The sequence below is a fragment of the Calliopsis andreniformis genome, chromosome 9, assembly GCF_051401765.1.
Source record: "Calliopsis andreniformis isolate RMS-2024a chromosome 9, iyCalAndr_principal, whole genome shotgun sequence".
NCBI classification, from domain to species: domain Eukaryota; kingdom Metazoa; phylum Arthropoda; class Insecta; order Hymenoptera; family Andrenidae; genus Calliopsis; species Calliopsis andreniformis.
In genome coordinates, this window is record NC_135070.1 from 13517040 (window position 1) to 13532552 (window position 15513).

Here is a 15513-nt window from a genome sequence, read left to right on the forward strand (position 1 = left end):
AACTCACGCGCAGTAAGTGAATTTAGTCTCGCCTGTGCTATCCATGAATAAACATGGCGCTCCAGGATATCGTGAGTCGTGTTTGATCTGAAAGCACGCAAATTGGTTTTGAATTCCACTAAGTTTTCAATTGCTTTCAATTCCTGACGCACATGAGAATGTCACCTTGTCTGGACTAAAACTTCATCGAGGGCAACGCATCGAAGGTGAGTCACTTCAAAACTTATATTCTTTTGGTGCTTTCATTACTGTATTTTGGAAAATTATATACAATTACATAAAATGACAGTCGAGTTTACGTGATTATTTTGTTATACAAATTTGCCCTATTTTTGCTTCCCAAACTCTTTGAATATCTTGATTTCAATGACAGGTTAGACGTTCATAACAGGGTACAAAGTTAGTCCGCATAGTGAATAGTATTATTGAAATTCTAATGAGATAGTCTTTATTTTCATGAGGAATTTAACGAGCTAACACAATCACTTGTTGGGTTGTTTTTAATACATAAACACTGCTTTATATCATTTCTTACATCGACTAGTCGTCGATCGTTACGCATTTTTTTCATAATTGCGATTTTTAAGTTTACATACAATGAAATTTGAATGATGCCTCGTGTGCCTTAGCTGGTTCCAAAAATTAAAAGATTAATATAAAGCAATAGAGAAACTCGTGCACATGTTTGTATGGAATTGGTAACTGTAATTACGATATCTAGATACATGTTCTAGACTAGCACATATTCTAAACCGGTTAGAATGGTTAGAATAATCAAATCCAATATCATTAATACCTATTGGAAAATTTATTTCGAAATTTTAATAATAACTTTTTCTTTATCTTTTATCTTTTGAAATAAAATATGCTATAATTTATTGTGTATAGAAAACAATTCATTTGAAAATATATATAACGATAGCAAATTTAGTAATCGACGTAAAACAATAATGAAATTAGATTTATTTATAATTTACATTAGAAATTATGACTGCGCACGATTCAACAGAATTCGAAATTTGAACAAAATTCTATTCGAAAAAGTTGCGAAAAATGCCTTCTCCCCAAATGCGTACAATTGATCAAAAAGTATTGGACGATACTACCACAAATGCAACACCTGTCTGACCGGTAAGTTCGTTGAAGTCGGACAAAATATCTCTTGATCCTTATATTTTAGCACGCAATTTATCGAACCACGAACACACGATGTTTTCTAACTGAGACGAAAGTATTCGAATAAGGGAATTTTCAAATAATAAAACAATCACTTATCTGACATTAAACTTTATTTATTTAAACAGAAACCAACAAACTGGACAATTATTACAATACTCAACTACTGAAGATTAAAGAATTATACTTTTTGGGTTCTAAATGATAGAATTTTTTCAACATAAATAATCCTGTAACATTACATTCAGATATTATGGGTAATCTCTACTGTATGATTAAATTGCAGAGTAAAAGTTTTACTTCCATGATTTTTTAAATATTCAGTGACAGTGTAGATATTTACAAATTATTCGTACAATTCTAAATATTCAATTGATTAAAAAACAAAACAATGGAAGCTTAACGATAGTGCATTAATTATTGCACAAATGGGTAAACTACGTTCTCACTCGTATCTAACGGGTGTACTTGAAGAATATTCCGAGAAGCATGTCTGCTCTTGTACATGCGACAGTAGATCCTTAGCGTGAAAAAGTAGACGATCTCCACCAGGGAAATAAAGCTGAAGCCCATGAAGAGTCCTAGCAAGCCACCCGTACTAGCTGTACATGATAAATTGTAAAATAAATTGCATTCTGCGAGAGTTAATATGTAGTGGACGAAACTAGGAGAAAGATAAAATGAGGTTAGGAAATAGATGTAAGAAAACAGTAGGAATGGTTAAGGAAATGTGATGGGGGTAAAGTATTCAATGACCTCGAGGTGTTATACTGAAATTCTAGTGTCTTGACTGTTCAGGATAATCGACAACCTGACTACCATGTTCTGAACTTGCGCATGCGCCGGCATTAACCACAAAAGTAGGATGAGGGGGTAGCCAAGTAGCATAGTCAGGATTACCCCTAATGGCCCTGTGGCCAAAACTCGAGAACTCTACTATAGGGTTTTCTACCGTAATTCTAACTCTGTTGGAAGTTGAAACCGTTACTATGAAGGCTTTCTGAAAAGACGTAATTAAACTCTGCTTTATAAATTCTAATTGTCCATTTTATGTAGAAGATAATTCATTCTGAGACAAAATATTTAGAAAGAAATTTAAAGACAAAGGTTGACGAGAGGTTAAGCAAATCTATTACAGAAATGTCTGAGAGCCTTCTCCATCGTAGTCTCCAAAAACTGTCATTAATTAAGGGTTAATGCTCTTGAATTTACTCACAGAGGAACTCCGTGAACCCAAACAGCTCGTTCTTCACATATTTAGTGAACTGAGAGTCGACGAAGAATAGGTGAACCACGGCCATATTTTCACTATCAGAAAAGAAATAAATTATATTATCTATTATTCTGTTTTTAGTTTAAAAATATCGATAATATCGAAAGGAGATGATTATTACGCAAAATATGTCTTATTTTTCTTCACATAGTTGTCGGCGATGAAGAATGTGGGCACCAATTTGCTCTGCGAAATCTCCACGTTGTAATTGATCTCGAAGCAGCCAGGGTAGCAGTTGCAACTCGGTCTGTAATTTAGTAACGCTGTTGGTTTAGAATTTAAAACTACATTGTTCGTGACTAGACTTCGTGCCTTGAGGCATAACGTTACTCACGTTTCTGAAACATTTATAGAAGTTATGCCGCTTTCGTCGTCGTAAAGCTTCACCTCCATCGCTCTTCGGGCGTTTGTCGCGCATTGGTCATCCTTTTTCTCGCATATCGGCGTGTTTGAGGATTCTGGGAGCAAACAGAGAAGCAGAATGGACTTCGTGGGCTTCATAAATTAGGAACAAGTAAAAGAAGAAGATATATTAGGCGAAAAATTAGAAACTTGGTAGAGATTCATAATTCAAACTTTTGAAACATGAAGACACCTAAAATAAAAAAATATCTGTGCATCTTCAGAATCCTCATGCTCATTGTCTCCATGGGATTCTAAATGCTTCATTAAACCGCAAGCATTTTTGCACACAGTAAGGAATAATTTGATTCAAATATTGAAAATTACTCGGCATGTAGTACTGGACGCAGTGGCAAATTTTCTGCGTGAAATTCGCCTCGCACTCGAGAACGCAGTTCCTCTGAGTGTACGTCCTGTAGTAGCGCAGCTTTCTCTCGGACGTGAAGAAGCACTTCCTCTTCCTCTGGGGAACAGAGATTATCGACTTGCTGGCGGTCGATATTCGGGGTGTCACGATTACTCGAGTTTCCTCACCTGGGGTCACCGTGAACGCGAATTCGGCGATTTTCGGGGTTTCTACAGGGTTGTGCAGCAGCATCTGCAAGAACCACTTCCGCTTTACCATGAATTTTCCCCCTTAAAGTCATGCTTCGGACGTTTAACCTTTAAAACATATTTTATTCGACTTCCATGGCTTATATAATTACTATCAAGAGATATTTATTAGAGAATTTAGCCTTGGTGTGGTCAGGTATTAACATTTCAATTAGTTAAATCTGAATATTCCCTCCATTTTCGTTCTACAGCTTCGAATACCATTTAGACAGTCTGTCGCAATTCTATTATGATCAGGTTTCGAGATTAAACCTCAAGACGATCGAGCCTTGAGAATTTTAAGATTCTACCTTGAACCCTACGCTGGCACTAGACGAGCAATAGTACTCCGCCACGTCTGCGTCAAGGACCAAAGTTAATCCATAGAACTGTCCAGCGCCGTATGGTCTCCATGGTACGGAGTCTGCGGCGACGCTTTCGTCGTAGCCAGTTTCGGGATTCCAGTCGATATTATTGAACGGGAACGTGATGTTGAGGTCGGACCAGTCGAGCCTAGGAGTATCGAACACGTTGGTAACTGACTCTCGCGAGGGAGCAGGTCCAGTAGGGAATCAAGTTAGGAATTCAATTATTCATGCCATTAAAACTCCTAGTTGACAAGTTCGCTAGCTGTTGATAACTATTAAATATTATTGAAAAATTGCTAGTAGCACTTGTTTGAAGAATTGATAAATTTCCTTACGAACTGTAGAACATGTATTTTCTGTGAACGGCGTTGAAGTTGCAACATAAACCCTCGTCAGTCATGGAAGGGTTGAAAATCTTCTCGCAGTCGGTTAGGTTCCCATGCCACTGGCACATGTGCAGCATCTCTGAGCAGGATTGCGATACCTGTACAAATATTGTCTTTTAATTTTTAGAAGCTTCTAGGAGAAGGGAAAGGAGTGGTTCTTAAAGTCCCCAATTCGGAAAATGTTAAATTTGAGCTATTTTGAGAATAAATATGTAGAGAGTATGAATACAAGGACCTCTCCTCCCTTAAACTTCTACATGATAATTCAATGCTCGATATTCTTGATGTTAAGTGAACAGTAGAATTAGAAACTGTTCCTCGTTAATTGATCAGTTCACTTAACGAGGCACTACTATCTATTGCAGAAGAGTTAGTATATGAGAAGATTCCCCGCTATATGAAATACAATTTTCGCCAAAAAAGTGAAAAAATATAACAGCTAAAGTATTTTGTTAAATATTTTCAGTAGAAAAATCCACAAAACTTAGTTAACGACCCAACGCTAATGCAATTCCCTAGAAAGGCATCGTAGCCAATCTTGTTTGCCATTAGATGAGATAAACATTGACTGTACTACTGTACACGTCGAAGAGAACAAATAATGTGTATTATCACGATGTAGCCAGGTGGTGCAGCTGTACTACATACGTTGATCATAAAGTGTAGCATGCTGTTCCAAGTTATTGCGCTCTCGTCAAGGGTGAAGGCCGACATGTTCGACTCGAAATTGCACCTGTCTTCGAGCAGGAGTTTCTTCCGTTCATCGGTTCTATTGTTAAACGTTCGTTTTAGTACTTCCAATTCGTTTAGTCAGGCAGTGGTCGATTGTCACTGTGGTTCTCAGTGACATAGACCATTTATGATATGTAGATCGTTTAGCAATGATACTTTTATCTGGTTTGTTCATTTTCGCATCGATGAATCGCTCACCCAGCATTTATGCGCACTGCCTCGCTCTTTTTTGCGTTGTTCATGTTGCAAATGGTGACCGAGGGAAACGGAAACTCGTCCAGAGATACCGATTCGGGGCTCAGGGAAATGATGATCGGGCTTGAGACCCACTTCCGGTAGAGGTACCAAATGTAGTAGGCGGCTGTTAAGAACGCGAGGGTGATCGAGATCAGCCAGAAGATTCTGGTGGAAAAACATGAACGATTGAGCGATTTATATGATACTGAATTTTATTTTAGTTTTGTTAGGAAATGAGTCAGATTATAAAATCAATTTTCTTATAATTCATTCTTATGGTTTCAAAAGATCGTCTTTGATGGTAGTTACCTTTCGCCAATCGTCAAATTTGAGTCGCCAACATAACGCAAACCGTGAAGAGAAGAGTTAGCGCAATACTGGCTGATCATGTTTTGAATTTTTGAATTCTTTATGCACCGCCGACCTTCGTTCTTTCTAATTAGTATTAAGGAGTATTCTGTCAGTATATTATACTAGTCAGACGACTGACAAAATTGAGAATACCTTATGCCCTTATCGTCATCGTGATCGTTAGACTGCAGGGTGCTAGTGTCCTTTTTGGATGTTAAGTTCTTGTTATTTCTCGATCTCAGTGCTGTGTCCCTTGATCGATACATAATCTTACACAGAAAAGATTAATTAGCAAATGTTATTCACTGTATTTTACGACGAATTTTACTTAACTCTGTGTAGGAAATACAGGCATCTATGAAGTATGTAAAAAATTAACAGTGTACTTAATTTTAGACTACAAGAAATCGTATCATCTGTGACTGAAAAAAATTTTGATCCATCCACTAATAACGATAATAATTGAGGAGTGTCATAAATTTGAGAAATTCCCCATGTCAAAATAATACAAAAGTCAAAAGTAACAATATTGTATTTGAGGCTTCACTTTCGAATTATTAGTGGTTGAGGAAATGCTTAAAATACGCGTGACATGTGTCTGACTTCAGAACTTATTCTACTGACGCCAATACTTTACTAAGAGCGTCTGACCTGACTGATACACATCGGCAGTAGAATAAGTACCAAGTCAGACATACTTCACATGCATTTTAGGTCTATCTTTAACAACCCTCAAACGCAATCTCGTCATATTTTGAGGTATAAAATCTCCCCTTAAATTTTCTAACACCTATTACCCAGCTCTTTATATAAACAATAAAATAAAATAATTCAACAACTGAAGAAATCACCTTGACAGACGCTGGTCGCACCTTAAAACTCTCTCTCGTCGCGTACCCCTCCAATCGTTGGGTTACCTTGTAGGGATTCTGTAGATGCACAGTGTTGATCGAGTAGGGTATATTCGGATCGTGGTGCCTCAAATAATTCAACGTCGCTTTGTCAGTCGTCTTGTAAGAACTTTCAATCGACATGGGCTCGTTCTCCTGGTCCGTTTTCGTATATTCCCTGTAGTAGAGTTTGATCGACATGTCGCGGACTTTTCTACTCCAATTTCTTTCGCCTCTACTCTCTACAAATCGTCACTTAAGAAGATTCACGATAGACTCGAAGATACTGTTATCTTCGACGAGTTTCATCCGTGATTGCTCTTTTCTTCCTGGCGATCTTTCTTACAGCCAGCTATTATTCTTTTCTATTCTTCTCGGTATTCAGTCAAATGGAACTTTGAAAGATCAGTGACATCCTACTCCCTGAATTCTGTAGAAGCTCTGATACCTTGGATCCTCTCTCTCCAGGGAATTGAAAGTAAGTTTAGCAAACAGAAAACGTATCTACTTCGAATGGCAGGCAAAGTAGTTTCGATTTGGAGCACAAGAACTTAATAGGTTCCTAAGTTTCAGGGTCCTCTTCGTCAGCGCCGAAGGTATCCAATTGTCTTGTGGACGTCCAACGCGTTTCCTCTGATAGCTGCTTCGTGGTGTCCAGCTGGTTTAGTCAGAAAATATTTTCACGCAATTAGGGATGGTCGAAAAGTGTGTCAACCCTTCGTCCTCAAAAGGCAATTTATTAGTGTCGCCTTTAGTAGATCATCAACGAACGATGCCTGTCAACCGACTGGGGATTAACAGTAGCATGGGACACCCTTTTAACTTCGGTGGACAGGATCCTCACGTGTCAACAGCTCTTGTTGTCTTTAGCTGGCCTGCATGCGAGCTTTCGCGATGACACAGATAATTGTAAATGAGCGGTGTTTATCGCTTTTCCTTCTAAGGGAGATCCCTCGTGTGCTTCGTGAAAGAATAGCGAATTGGATTTAGAAGAGTGGACTCATTCACTCTTTTCTACTGATTTCGTTGAAAGAGTGGTTCAGTTTATGATTCTACTTCAGATACTTACATAAAATTACTTGATTTTAGGGGAAATATGTAATATTGATAAAGGTGATTAATTATGCAATGTGGGGTGGTCCCCCAGAGACTTTGAAAGACCATTTATATAATTTCATTCTATATAAGTATATTAAAGGGATGGTTAATTCTTCTTCAAACTAATATCTTAAATAGTTTCTCTTTCACAAAGCTTATTTAGATGCATCAGTTCCTTAATGCATCCTTCCGGTTATGCATTTAAATAGTATATTATAGTTGATCCTTGTTAAGTTATAACTAATCGACTTCAGCTGTATTTCTGAATATTTAAAAAGAAAGATAAGAAAATTACTGTAGTACCAGAGGACCTTGCATGTAGGAAAAAGAAGGTCCCAAGGTCGACGATAGGCTGTACATCATTTAAGTTGTCGATTCTATATATGTACAAAGTCGGGTTTTCATGATCTTCCAGAAAGATAGGAAAAAAAGTTATAAGCAATTACGCGCGCGCCAACAGCTCAGTAAAAATATTCATTATATTTCATGTTTCGTGACCATTGCTTTTAATGGAGCTTCTCGATACAATTGCGCTTCAAACATATTTGTATCGGTATTAAATACGAACGTGTGGGCATCAATCGCACACCAGCAGTCCCTTGGGGCCTTCTTATACCAGGAAATAGCATGAAAAACAATTGTTCTATTTCTGAATGAACCTTGGTTTTTTTATAGGTTTCTTTTTAACAAAATCTATTGATTATCTTGTTATAAAATATTCAAGTAATTAGAATTTTTTTTCAAAGGAATTTCTAATGAGAAAATCGTATAAAAGTTCTACTAAAGAGTATACGGATCAATATCCAGGCATTTGTTCATCAATTTAACTATTAAGAATTCTTTTTTTTTTTTTTTATAACACGTGAAACTTGCATGCAGTTGTAATAATTTCTGATGTTTTATCTGTTGTGCACATAATGAAAGTCCTATTGTTGATAGGAACATTGAAATACTTGCAGAACAAGTGTTTGTTAAGTACATTTTATTTGCTTTAACAAACTGTAGAGTAGATAACACTGTATGAACTTGAAAACATTATAAAGGCAATAGTATGTAAAATATGGAGTTGAAATTAATAATTGTTAATGACACTGGATAAAAGATCATTTTTAGAACTGCACATCAATTCTATTTAACTACAATATAATTTGTAATATATCTTTAAGTTGGAGATAAAGTACATACTAATTTGTTACTTTAATTGCAGTCACAGAAAATGTCTAAAAAATATAAAAAACGAAAATACGAAGATCACAGCCATACTCTAGCTGAGTGGGAGAGACAGAATATCTTTCCAACTAAAATAAAACATGAAATGGAAACTATGTGGGAGGTAGGATTTCTTGTCATTACTTTTGCCCCTTAATTGTGTGTAATACATCTATATTTAAGCAACTTTGTTTCAGATTCCACAAATATTTCAGTTTCTCCATCTAGCAAAAGAATCTCTAAATATACCTGAATTGTCAATGTATGAAATGGAACGTATGTTTTTGATGCCAAGAGCTTCTAAGCAGTTGGCGATTATTATGACATCTTTGTTAAGGTAGAGTCTTATAAATAATTATTATTAGTATTCATTAAAAGTACCATGAGTTCAGGTTGGGTAAAGAATTTTTTTCGGGATAGGGTCGAGATCCCAAAAAGTTGTATATTCAAGATTTCGATAAAATTTTTTATTTCAGTTCCATTACTATCAAATCAAAATTAAGAAAAATACCACCCATGCCATATGAGTTTTGGACGAATATTCTTGCTTACAAAATGAAAAGCTGGTTTAAAGTTTACGAAACCAAGCATAGGAATGCTGTAAAAGTAAGCATTTACTACAATTATATAATGATAGTTAAAACATTCCAGTAGTTATGTAATCATTGCTTTACAGAATAAACTACATTTATTTATAAGACCCTGGTTATAGTAAAAGAAAGTGCACAGAAATGAATTATAAGTTTGTAAAATTATGAGAGTCTGTACTTTATACAATTTATGTGAAATTACTTTCACTGTAACTATGGTCCACATCTCCATCATGCATTGCAGTGATGAGAAATATGATCAAAGATTTTTAGGTTCTAGAGACTACTGGCATTGAACCAGAATTCTGGGATGTATTTCCTACTCCTCTTCTAGCAAATGGTAAAGATTTCGGGGATTTGACATTTAAACAGAGAGTGTGGCTTTTGAAAACTGTTTGCGATACAATTATGGTAAGATAGAACAAGTTACATTTATCTCAGAAATATAAAAATATTTGTCACAAACACAATAAAAGTGTTTCAAATGTTTCAGCACTCCAGGAAAACTGTGCAAGAAGATATAGCTAAGCAGCCATGGGAGAATCAGTTTGAAACAGTTTTGGGAACTGATCGTCATGGGGTGAAATACATATACTTTCCTCAATTTCTTAAAAATGATCTACGAATTTACAAACACTGCCTAGATAATACAATTTTATCAACAGTAAAGGTGAGTCACTAAAAAGAAATTGGAAATTGTCATTGTATTAAACAGTTTGTTAATTAGATTCTGGTTTCAGCCTTCTAGACGAAAATTAAAGAGAAAGTTAGAAGATAACGCAACAGAGTGTAATGATCCATTAAAAAAAAAAGTGAAACATAAAAAACGGGGAGCGCGATGGTGTACTGGTGGTTTACCTAAAAAACCGAAAAGAAAAGTCAGTAAATCTAATGAAAGACATCTGGATGATCAAAAATGCACCACCAGTAGCGCAGCAGGTTCTTTAATAAATGAGGATACAAATCTCAGTAGTACAAGCAATTATAGTAATAATAATAATAATAATAATAATATCGATAATGATTACATTAATTTAGATATTGCAAATGAAAAAAGGTCGATGAGAAGTTTATCAAAGAGTTCTGCAGAAAGTGTGGAATCTAGTAAAACACACTGTCAAACTGTAAGATCAAGCGGTTATGACACAAGCACTTCAATCGAAATGGATTCTGACAAGTGCTCATCTCAAAAAGTATTTAAAGAATTCTCAAACATTAGTGAATCGCTGAGCGATTTAAAATCTGATAGTATTGAGAGAAGGAAAATTGGTGATAATGATATATCTTTAGTACATAGTTCACAAGACAGGCTAGAACTAAGGAATGTCGATACTCTGTCAAGTATTTCGAAGACAGATGATGAGAAATTAAACGAAATCATTAGTGGCGAATGTTCTAAAAGATCGACTAATTTTCAAGTATCAACATCGAAATCTGACGACGAAAAATTAAATGAAACTAGAACTGATCAGAATGATACGGAAGACGATAATGTCAGTATTATTATAGATGAGAACATGGAAAATAAAATTATTAGGCAAGACGAAGAGTCTATTATAGAACAGGAGGCAGTAGACTTAAAAAGGGATTCTGAAGTAGAATCTAACGATGACAAGGAACTTTTTCTAACTGAATTGAGAAGCATGTTACAAAAAGAAGCGATGCAAGACGATTTTGCTCTTAACGAGGATAGTGAAATGGGTTATAGTGTTTCGAACGTTAAAAACGAAGGAACAGATAACGAGACACAAGAAGTGCAAGATTTTAATGTAATGTTAATGCAGCTTAGCGTATCAAAATTTCAACTTGTAGCTGATAGTGTTAGCTCATTAAAAAAGCTCATATCCACTTTCCCAAAAGAAAGCAGTAATTTAATTTATAAGACTGACGATCCTAACAATGCTAACGTGTGTAATTTAATTCAGTTTTATTTCAATAACTTTAGTAATTCTGTTACTAAGTATCAGTATTTTACAGAATGAACATGTTCCTACCTGTGAAGTAAAACTAGTCGAGAGAATGAGAGAATTACTCTCTAGTTTAGAAGAAATGGAACCAGATTTACAAGAGTCCACGAAAAAAGCCAGAGGGAAGCTGCAAAAGGAATGGATTAGTTACACAACAGGGTATATTCACTTTCCTTTTGTAATAATATTCTAGCACTTCAGTATATTTCATCAACTTTAATCTGAGAATGAAACTTTAGACAAAGTTTTTACATTAACATTTCTGATTATATTTAATTTCCCACCTGAAACCTCTCGAAATTGCTACAATCTGCAACCTGTAAAGCGGAATTAATCCACATATTTTGATAGTAACATTAATCTCTTTATTGAGCGTATATGGCAGAGAAACTGCTATATGTTGTAGCAGTGTGGAGAATCAGGACTCATCTGGGGAGGGTCTCAGCTCTAATTGGTGGGTTCTTGGATCGCAGGGCTGTTCATTACCTGGAGGACGAACGCTACAAATGTTACCGCGAGCTACCGTACCCCCAGCTTGCTCCCAAAAAGTCGTCAGCAAAATCGAAGACCACCAATGTGTGTCTACCGAAGATGCTGAAGAATTATACGAAGAACAAAGTGAGAGGGCGCAAATCGAAACATCGAGAACTCAGTGTGAAGGAAGAGAGGACGACAAACAAGAATACACAGGAATTACCGAAGAAACGAAAGAAGATGCAAACGAAGGAGGTACAAACAATAAATAGAGCAAACCAGTGCTGTCCAAGCGAGGGCTCGCGAACCCTATGGGCTCCCCCATTCCCGTTTCCATCGTCAAGGAAACCACGCGACGCTACGACGGCCGACATTGGTATGTTAGTGTCCCTGTATGTGTTGGGGGAGCAACAGAAAGATTGGAAGGGGAAGCAGACGAGTGAGAGGCCCTTATACTGGACAGCGCTGGAGCAAACATTTGTGACATTTTATTTTACCTAACCTATTTCTGACACAGAACAACAAACTGGAAGAGTGTTACGAGCCCGTGGCGTATCATCGTATACAGAACAATTTTATTCAGATGACGAGATCGAGGAGAATGAGCTGGAAGTATGGACCGATATTGAGGCAATCTACGCAGTTCCAAATGTACAGGCAGATGCACCCGCTCCGCACTCTTCACCCAAAGCAAAACACTCTGACGATCGGACGAAGGGAGAGGACTCAGACCAAGAGTGGATACTACCGAGCTCTCGAAAAAGGAAAAATAAACGTCCGTGTAAGTGTACAAATATGATAATATATGCACTAGATACTTTAAATACTGTCAGCGTTAATAGTAAAAGTATGTATCATCGTCTTACAGCTGCCAATAGAAGATTAAAATCTTTCCAACATAAACTACAAAGTATCAAAGTGGATGAATTGCAAGAAGCAGCCGAGTCAGTAGTAACATATGCTTCCATGAACGCAGAAAATGAGAACGAGAATGAAAGGGAGAAAGAGGAAGAGAGGGAGAATGAGAAGTCTGATATTAAAGACAGCCCAAAAACATGTGAACCAAATAAACCAAATGAGCCGGATACTTCCAGCGCAAACAGTAGCGAGGAGAGTCAAAAGACTTTGGTAGAGGATGATTCTGAAAAAACAACAGTGCCTTCTACTGGAGCGACTTGTAAAGTCGAGAATATTGAAAGCGTGCATTCGGAGCTGGATATCAAGGAGGAAGGCCCGATTTATGAGCCTACGTACAGTCAGTTCGATAACAATTACGCTGCAAATGTTAGTTCGAATTACGTGATGTTCAAACCCGACCACAATCCAATGAACTACTACGTGATGCAACCGAACCCTGCAACTGTTATTTCACAAAACACAATTGTACAGCCTGGTTCAGTGGTCCCCAATTTTGTGCCACCCATGCAACAAGGCTACTACATACAAGGTGGACAGAATTACATAATTCAGAGTCCACAATCTAGTTTTGTTCCTTCGCAATCGTTCCAGCCGCAAGGACCACAGGTAATAGCTCCTCAGCAGTTCGTTAATCATTCAGGTTACATGCCATATATGATGACAGCACCACAATCAGGATTCATAGCCACGAATCCTCAAATTGTTACTCAAGGGGAACCTCAAGTTTCCTCCAATCCTGGTCACTCGAATCCAACCACACCCCCCAGGTTCCCTCAAAACAGGCATCCTATTCCTCGACATGGTTATCCCCACCCAAATGGCGCAGTTATAAGACATAATGTTCCTATCAGAGGAAATTTTCCGCGGAATAATGTTAAACCAACAAGGAATGTTCCTCAACCACGTGGAGCTCTTTTTAGAGCACAGAGGCCGAGGCATCCGGTTCCAGCTTCAGAAAATACAGGCCAGAAAACGACGTCGTTGATCGTTCTTAGTGATAGCGATGACGAAATCGAAATGATTATTACTGAGAAGACAGGCTCTGAAGCTAGCAATACATGTCGAAGGAATAGTAATGCTGCACAGAAAACGTCTCCAAATGTAGCCCCATCGAAAAATACTATTTCTCCGCAAATAATACAACGTATGAGTCAAGGTGGCATTTCGATAACACCTATTAAACCATCACCACCAGTGCAGAACGCAAATACGCAGTTGGTAGTGGTTGTCAATGAAACTGGAAGTCATTATGCCTTAGCATTACCTAATGGAAGTAAGCTGATTCTCACGCCTGAGCAGGTGGCACAAATACGAGCTTCCAATGGTGGAAAACTGATTTTGTAAAATTGAATCGTTAAAAGTGGGAAAACAGTTGCAGGAAGAGGTTTTCGTACGAGTTACGGAGTCACATTACATCAGCAAGTTACGAAATGATGTGGACTTTTTAACTGACGGTATACCTTTAAAACTGATGTTCCTACAATGTAAATTTGTTCATAAAAATACTGTTGTAGTAAGATATCAGAGATATTTGTATTTCAATTTTAAATTGAATTAACGAATTCGTAGAACTTGGTAGTTTCGTAGTGATTTGTAGTTTTGGATTCTGTTGATTCATAAAACTTTATCGAAACAAAAAATCTATAACTATGCATAGTATTGTGTATTTTATACATTGTTGAGGAAAATTTAGATTGTATAAAAAATGTATTTTGTCATATTATTTTGATCGTAATGATATTCTAAAATAGCTTTTCTTTAGTTACAGAGATATGAAACGATTAGAGTGATACTTGAGACCTGTGATGCCTATATCGATTTTTATATATTTTTGTTATATCGTGTCGAAGCAATATGGGTGTACTATAAATGATATGAATACGCGTCAGAAATAATGATGCAGGATAGAAAGAGTTTCTCTTGAACTTGAAACATAGCATAGAAATATCATTCTAGAATATATACGTATTATACTTTGGACAGTTTGTGAACATGTGACTGTACCTAATTGCATATCATTTCATTCATGAAGTACATATGAAATTCAGATACAAATTTGACTTTTATTTGCAATTGTAAAAAAAAGTAAATATATATTTACTTCGGGATTGTGGCAAATGATTATTTTCGTTATATTCTAAACAGATATTTTGTATATTATCCAGCTCCGAATAACGTTACAAATAGTAACATTATAGAATGCATTTCGTAGATCGATATGTACATAATTTATAATAGTTAAATAATGTGTAAAGTCGTTGTTTATGATTTAACAACATAGAAAGAATTAAGTATAACATTTGGAACCATTTTATTATGTAAATCTCCTTAAAAAATCGATGCCAATTGATTGCCCTTGATATTTTTTAATTTTTTAACATATATAATTAAAAATATCGATATTTACTTGAAAACTTATTCAGATCATAAACTACGAAAGTGTATTTACCACTAACTAAATACATTTGTAGTATCAGCAATGAATAAGTAGAGCACATAATGACTACTCTGCAGTGATTGAAAATTTATTACATAATTCATACGTTTTATAATGTATTTATTAAGTAATCTAATACGAAAAATTCATCGCATATAGTCATTTTAACTCAGTGATGAATTCACCAAGTGATTCCTCTCAAACATCATAAAAGGATTTTTTTTAATTTAAATATATTGTAACATATTATAATTCTTCATATTGTTAAAAAATACATTCAATTCGAAAAAGTTAACTCTTTAAAAGATAATGATACATGTATCTAAAATATATAGTTTAATATATTGTATATTCCCCATTTGTGTTTTGTTCTGTTAGAAATACACCCGATGCTAAGATATTTGGTATGAT

General features: G+C 36.1%; 2 protein-coding genes across 3 annotated transcripts; one reads left to right on the forward strand and one right to left on the reverse strand.

The window, feature by feature from the left end:
• The first annotated feature begins 47 nt into the window (after positions 1-47).
• LOC143183729 (uncharacterized) lies at positions 48-15437 on the forward strand. 2 transcript variants are annotated; one of them, XM_076385415.1, is made up of 11 exons: positions 48-206; positions 8715-8840; positions 8914-9053; positions 9193-9322; positions 9580-9717; positions 9800-9976; positions 10047-11213; positions 11284-11432; positions 11680-12002; positions 12265-12528; positions 12616-15437. In XM_076385415.1, exons 2-11 carry the CDS (start codon positions 8724-8726, stop codon positions 14007-14009), a joined length of 3999 nt encoding a protein of 1332 aa, XP_076241530.1. In that variant the 5' UTR covers positions 48-206; positions 8715-8723; the 3' UTR covers positions 14010-15437. The 2 variants fall into 2 exon arrangements, with proteins under 2 accessions (XP_076241530.1, XP_076241531.1); XM_076385416.1 differs by having other exon boundaries at positions 11683-12002.
• On the reverse strand, positions 1397-6610 carry LOC143183202 (pickpocket protein 28). Its single transcript, XM_076384696.1, has 12 exons — positions 6371-6610; positions 5673-5788; positions 5478-5603; positions 5130-5333; positions 4848-4968; positions 4149-4297; positions 3757-3958; positions 3179-3449; positions 2784-2907; positions 2571-2696; positions 2393-2484; positions 1397-1778 (listed from the first exon to the last, which is right to left on the reverse strand). Exons 1-12 carry the CDS (start codon positions 6608-6610, stop codon positions 1594-1596), a joined length of 1956 nt encoding a protein of 651 aa, XP_076240811.1. The 3' UTR covers positions 1397-1593.
• Positions 15438-15513: the final 76 nt, after the last annotated feature.

Coding starts and splice junctions, on each gene's coding strand:
- LOC143183729 (XM_076385415.1), top strand. CDS start 8,724: ATGTCTAAAAAATATAAAAAACGAAAATACGAAGATCACAGCCATACT. Junction 9,054..9,192: donor ATTATGACATCTTTGTTAAG/GTAGAGTCTTAT, acceptor TTTTTATTTCAG/TTCCATTACTATCAAATCAA. Junction 9,718..9,799: donor CTGTTTGCGATACAATTATG/GTAAGATAGAAC, acceptor CAAATGTTTCAG/CACTCCAGGAAAACTGTGCA.
- LOC143183202 (XM_076384696.1), bottom strand. CDS start 6,610: ATGTCGATCAAACTCTACTACAGGGAATATACGAAAACGGACCAGGAG. Junction 4,298..4,847: donor TGCTACACTTTATGATCAAC/GTATGTAGTACA, acceptor ATATTTGTACAG/GTATCGCAATCCTGCTCAGA. Junction 2,908..3,178: donor CGTCCAGTACTACATGCCGA/GTAATTTTCAAT, acceptor GTTTGCTCCCAG/AATCCTCAAACACGCCGATA.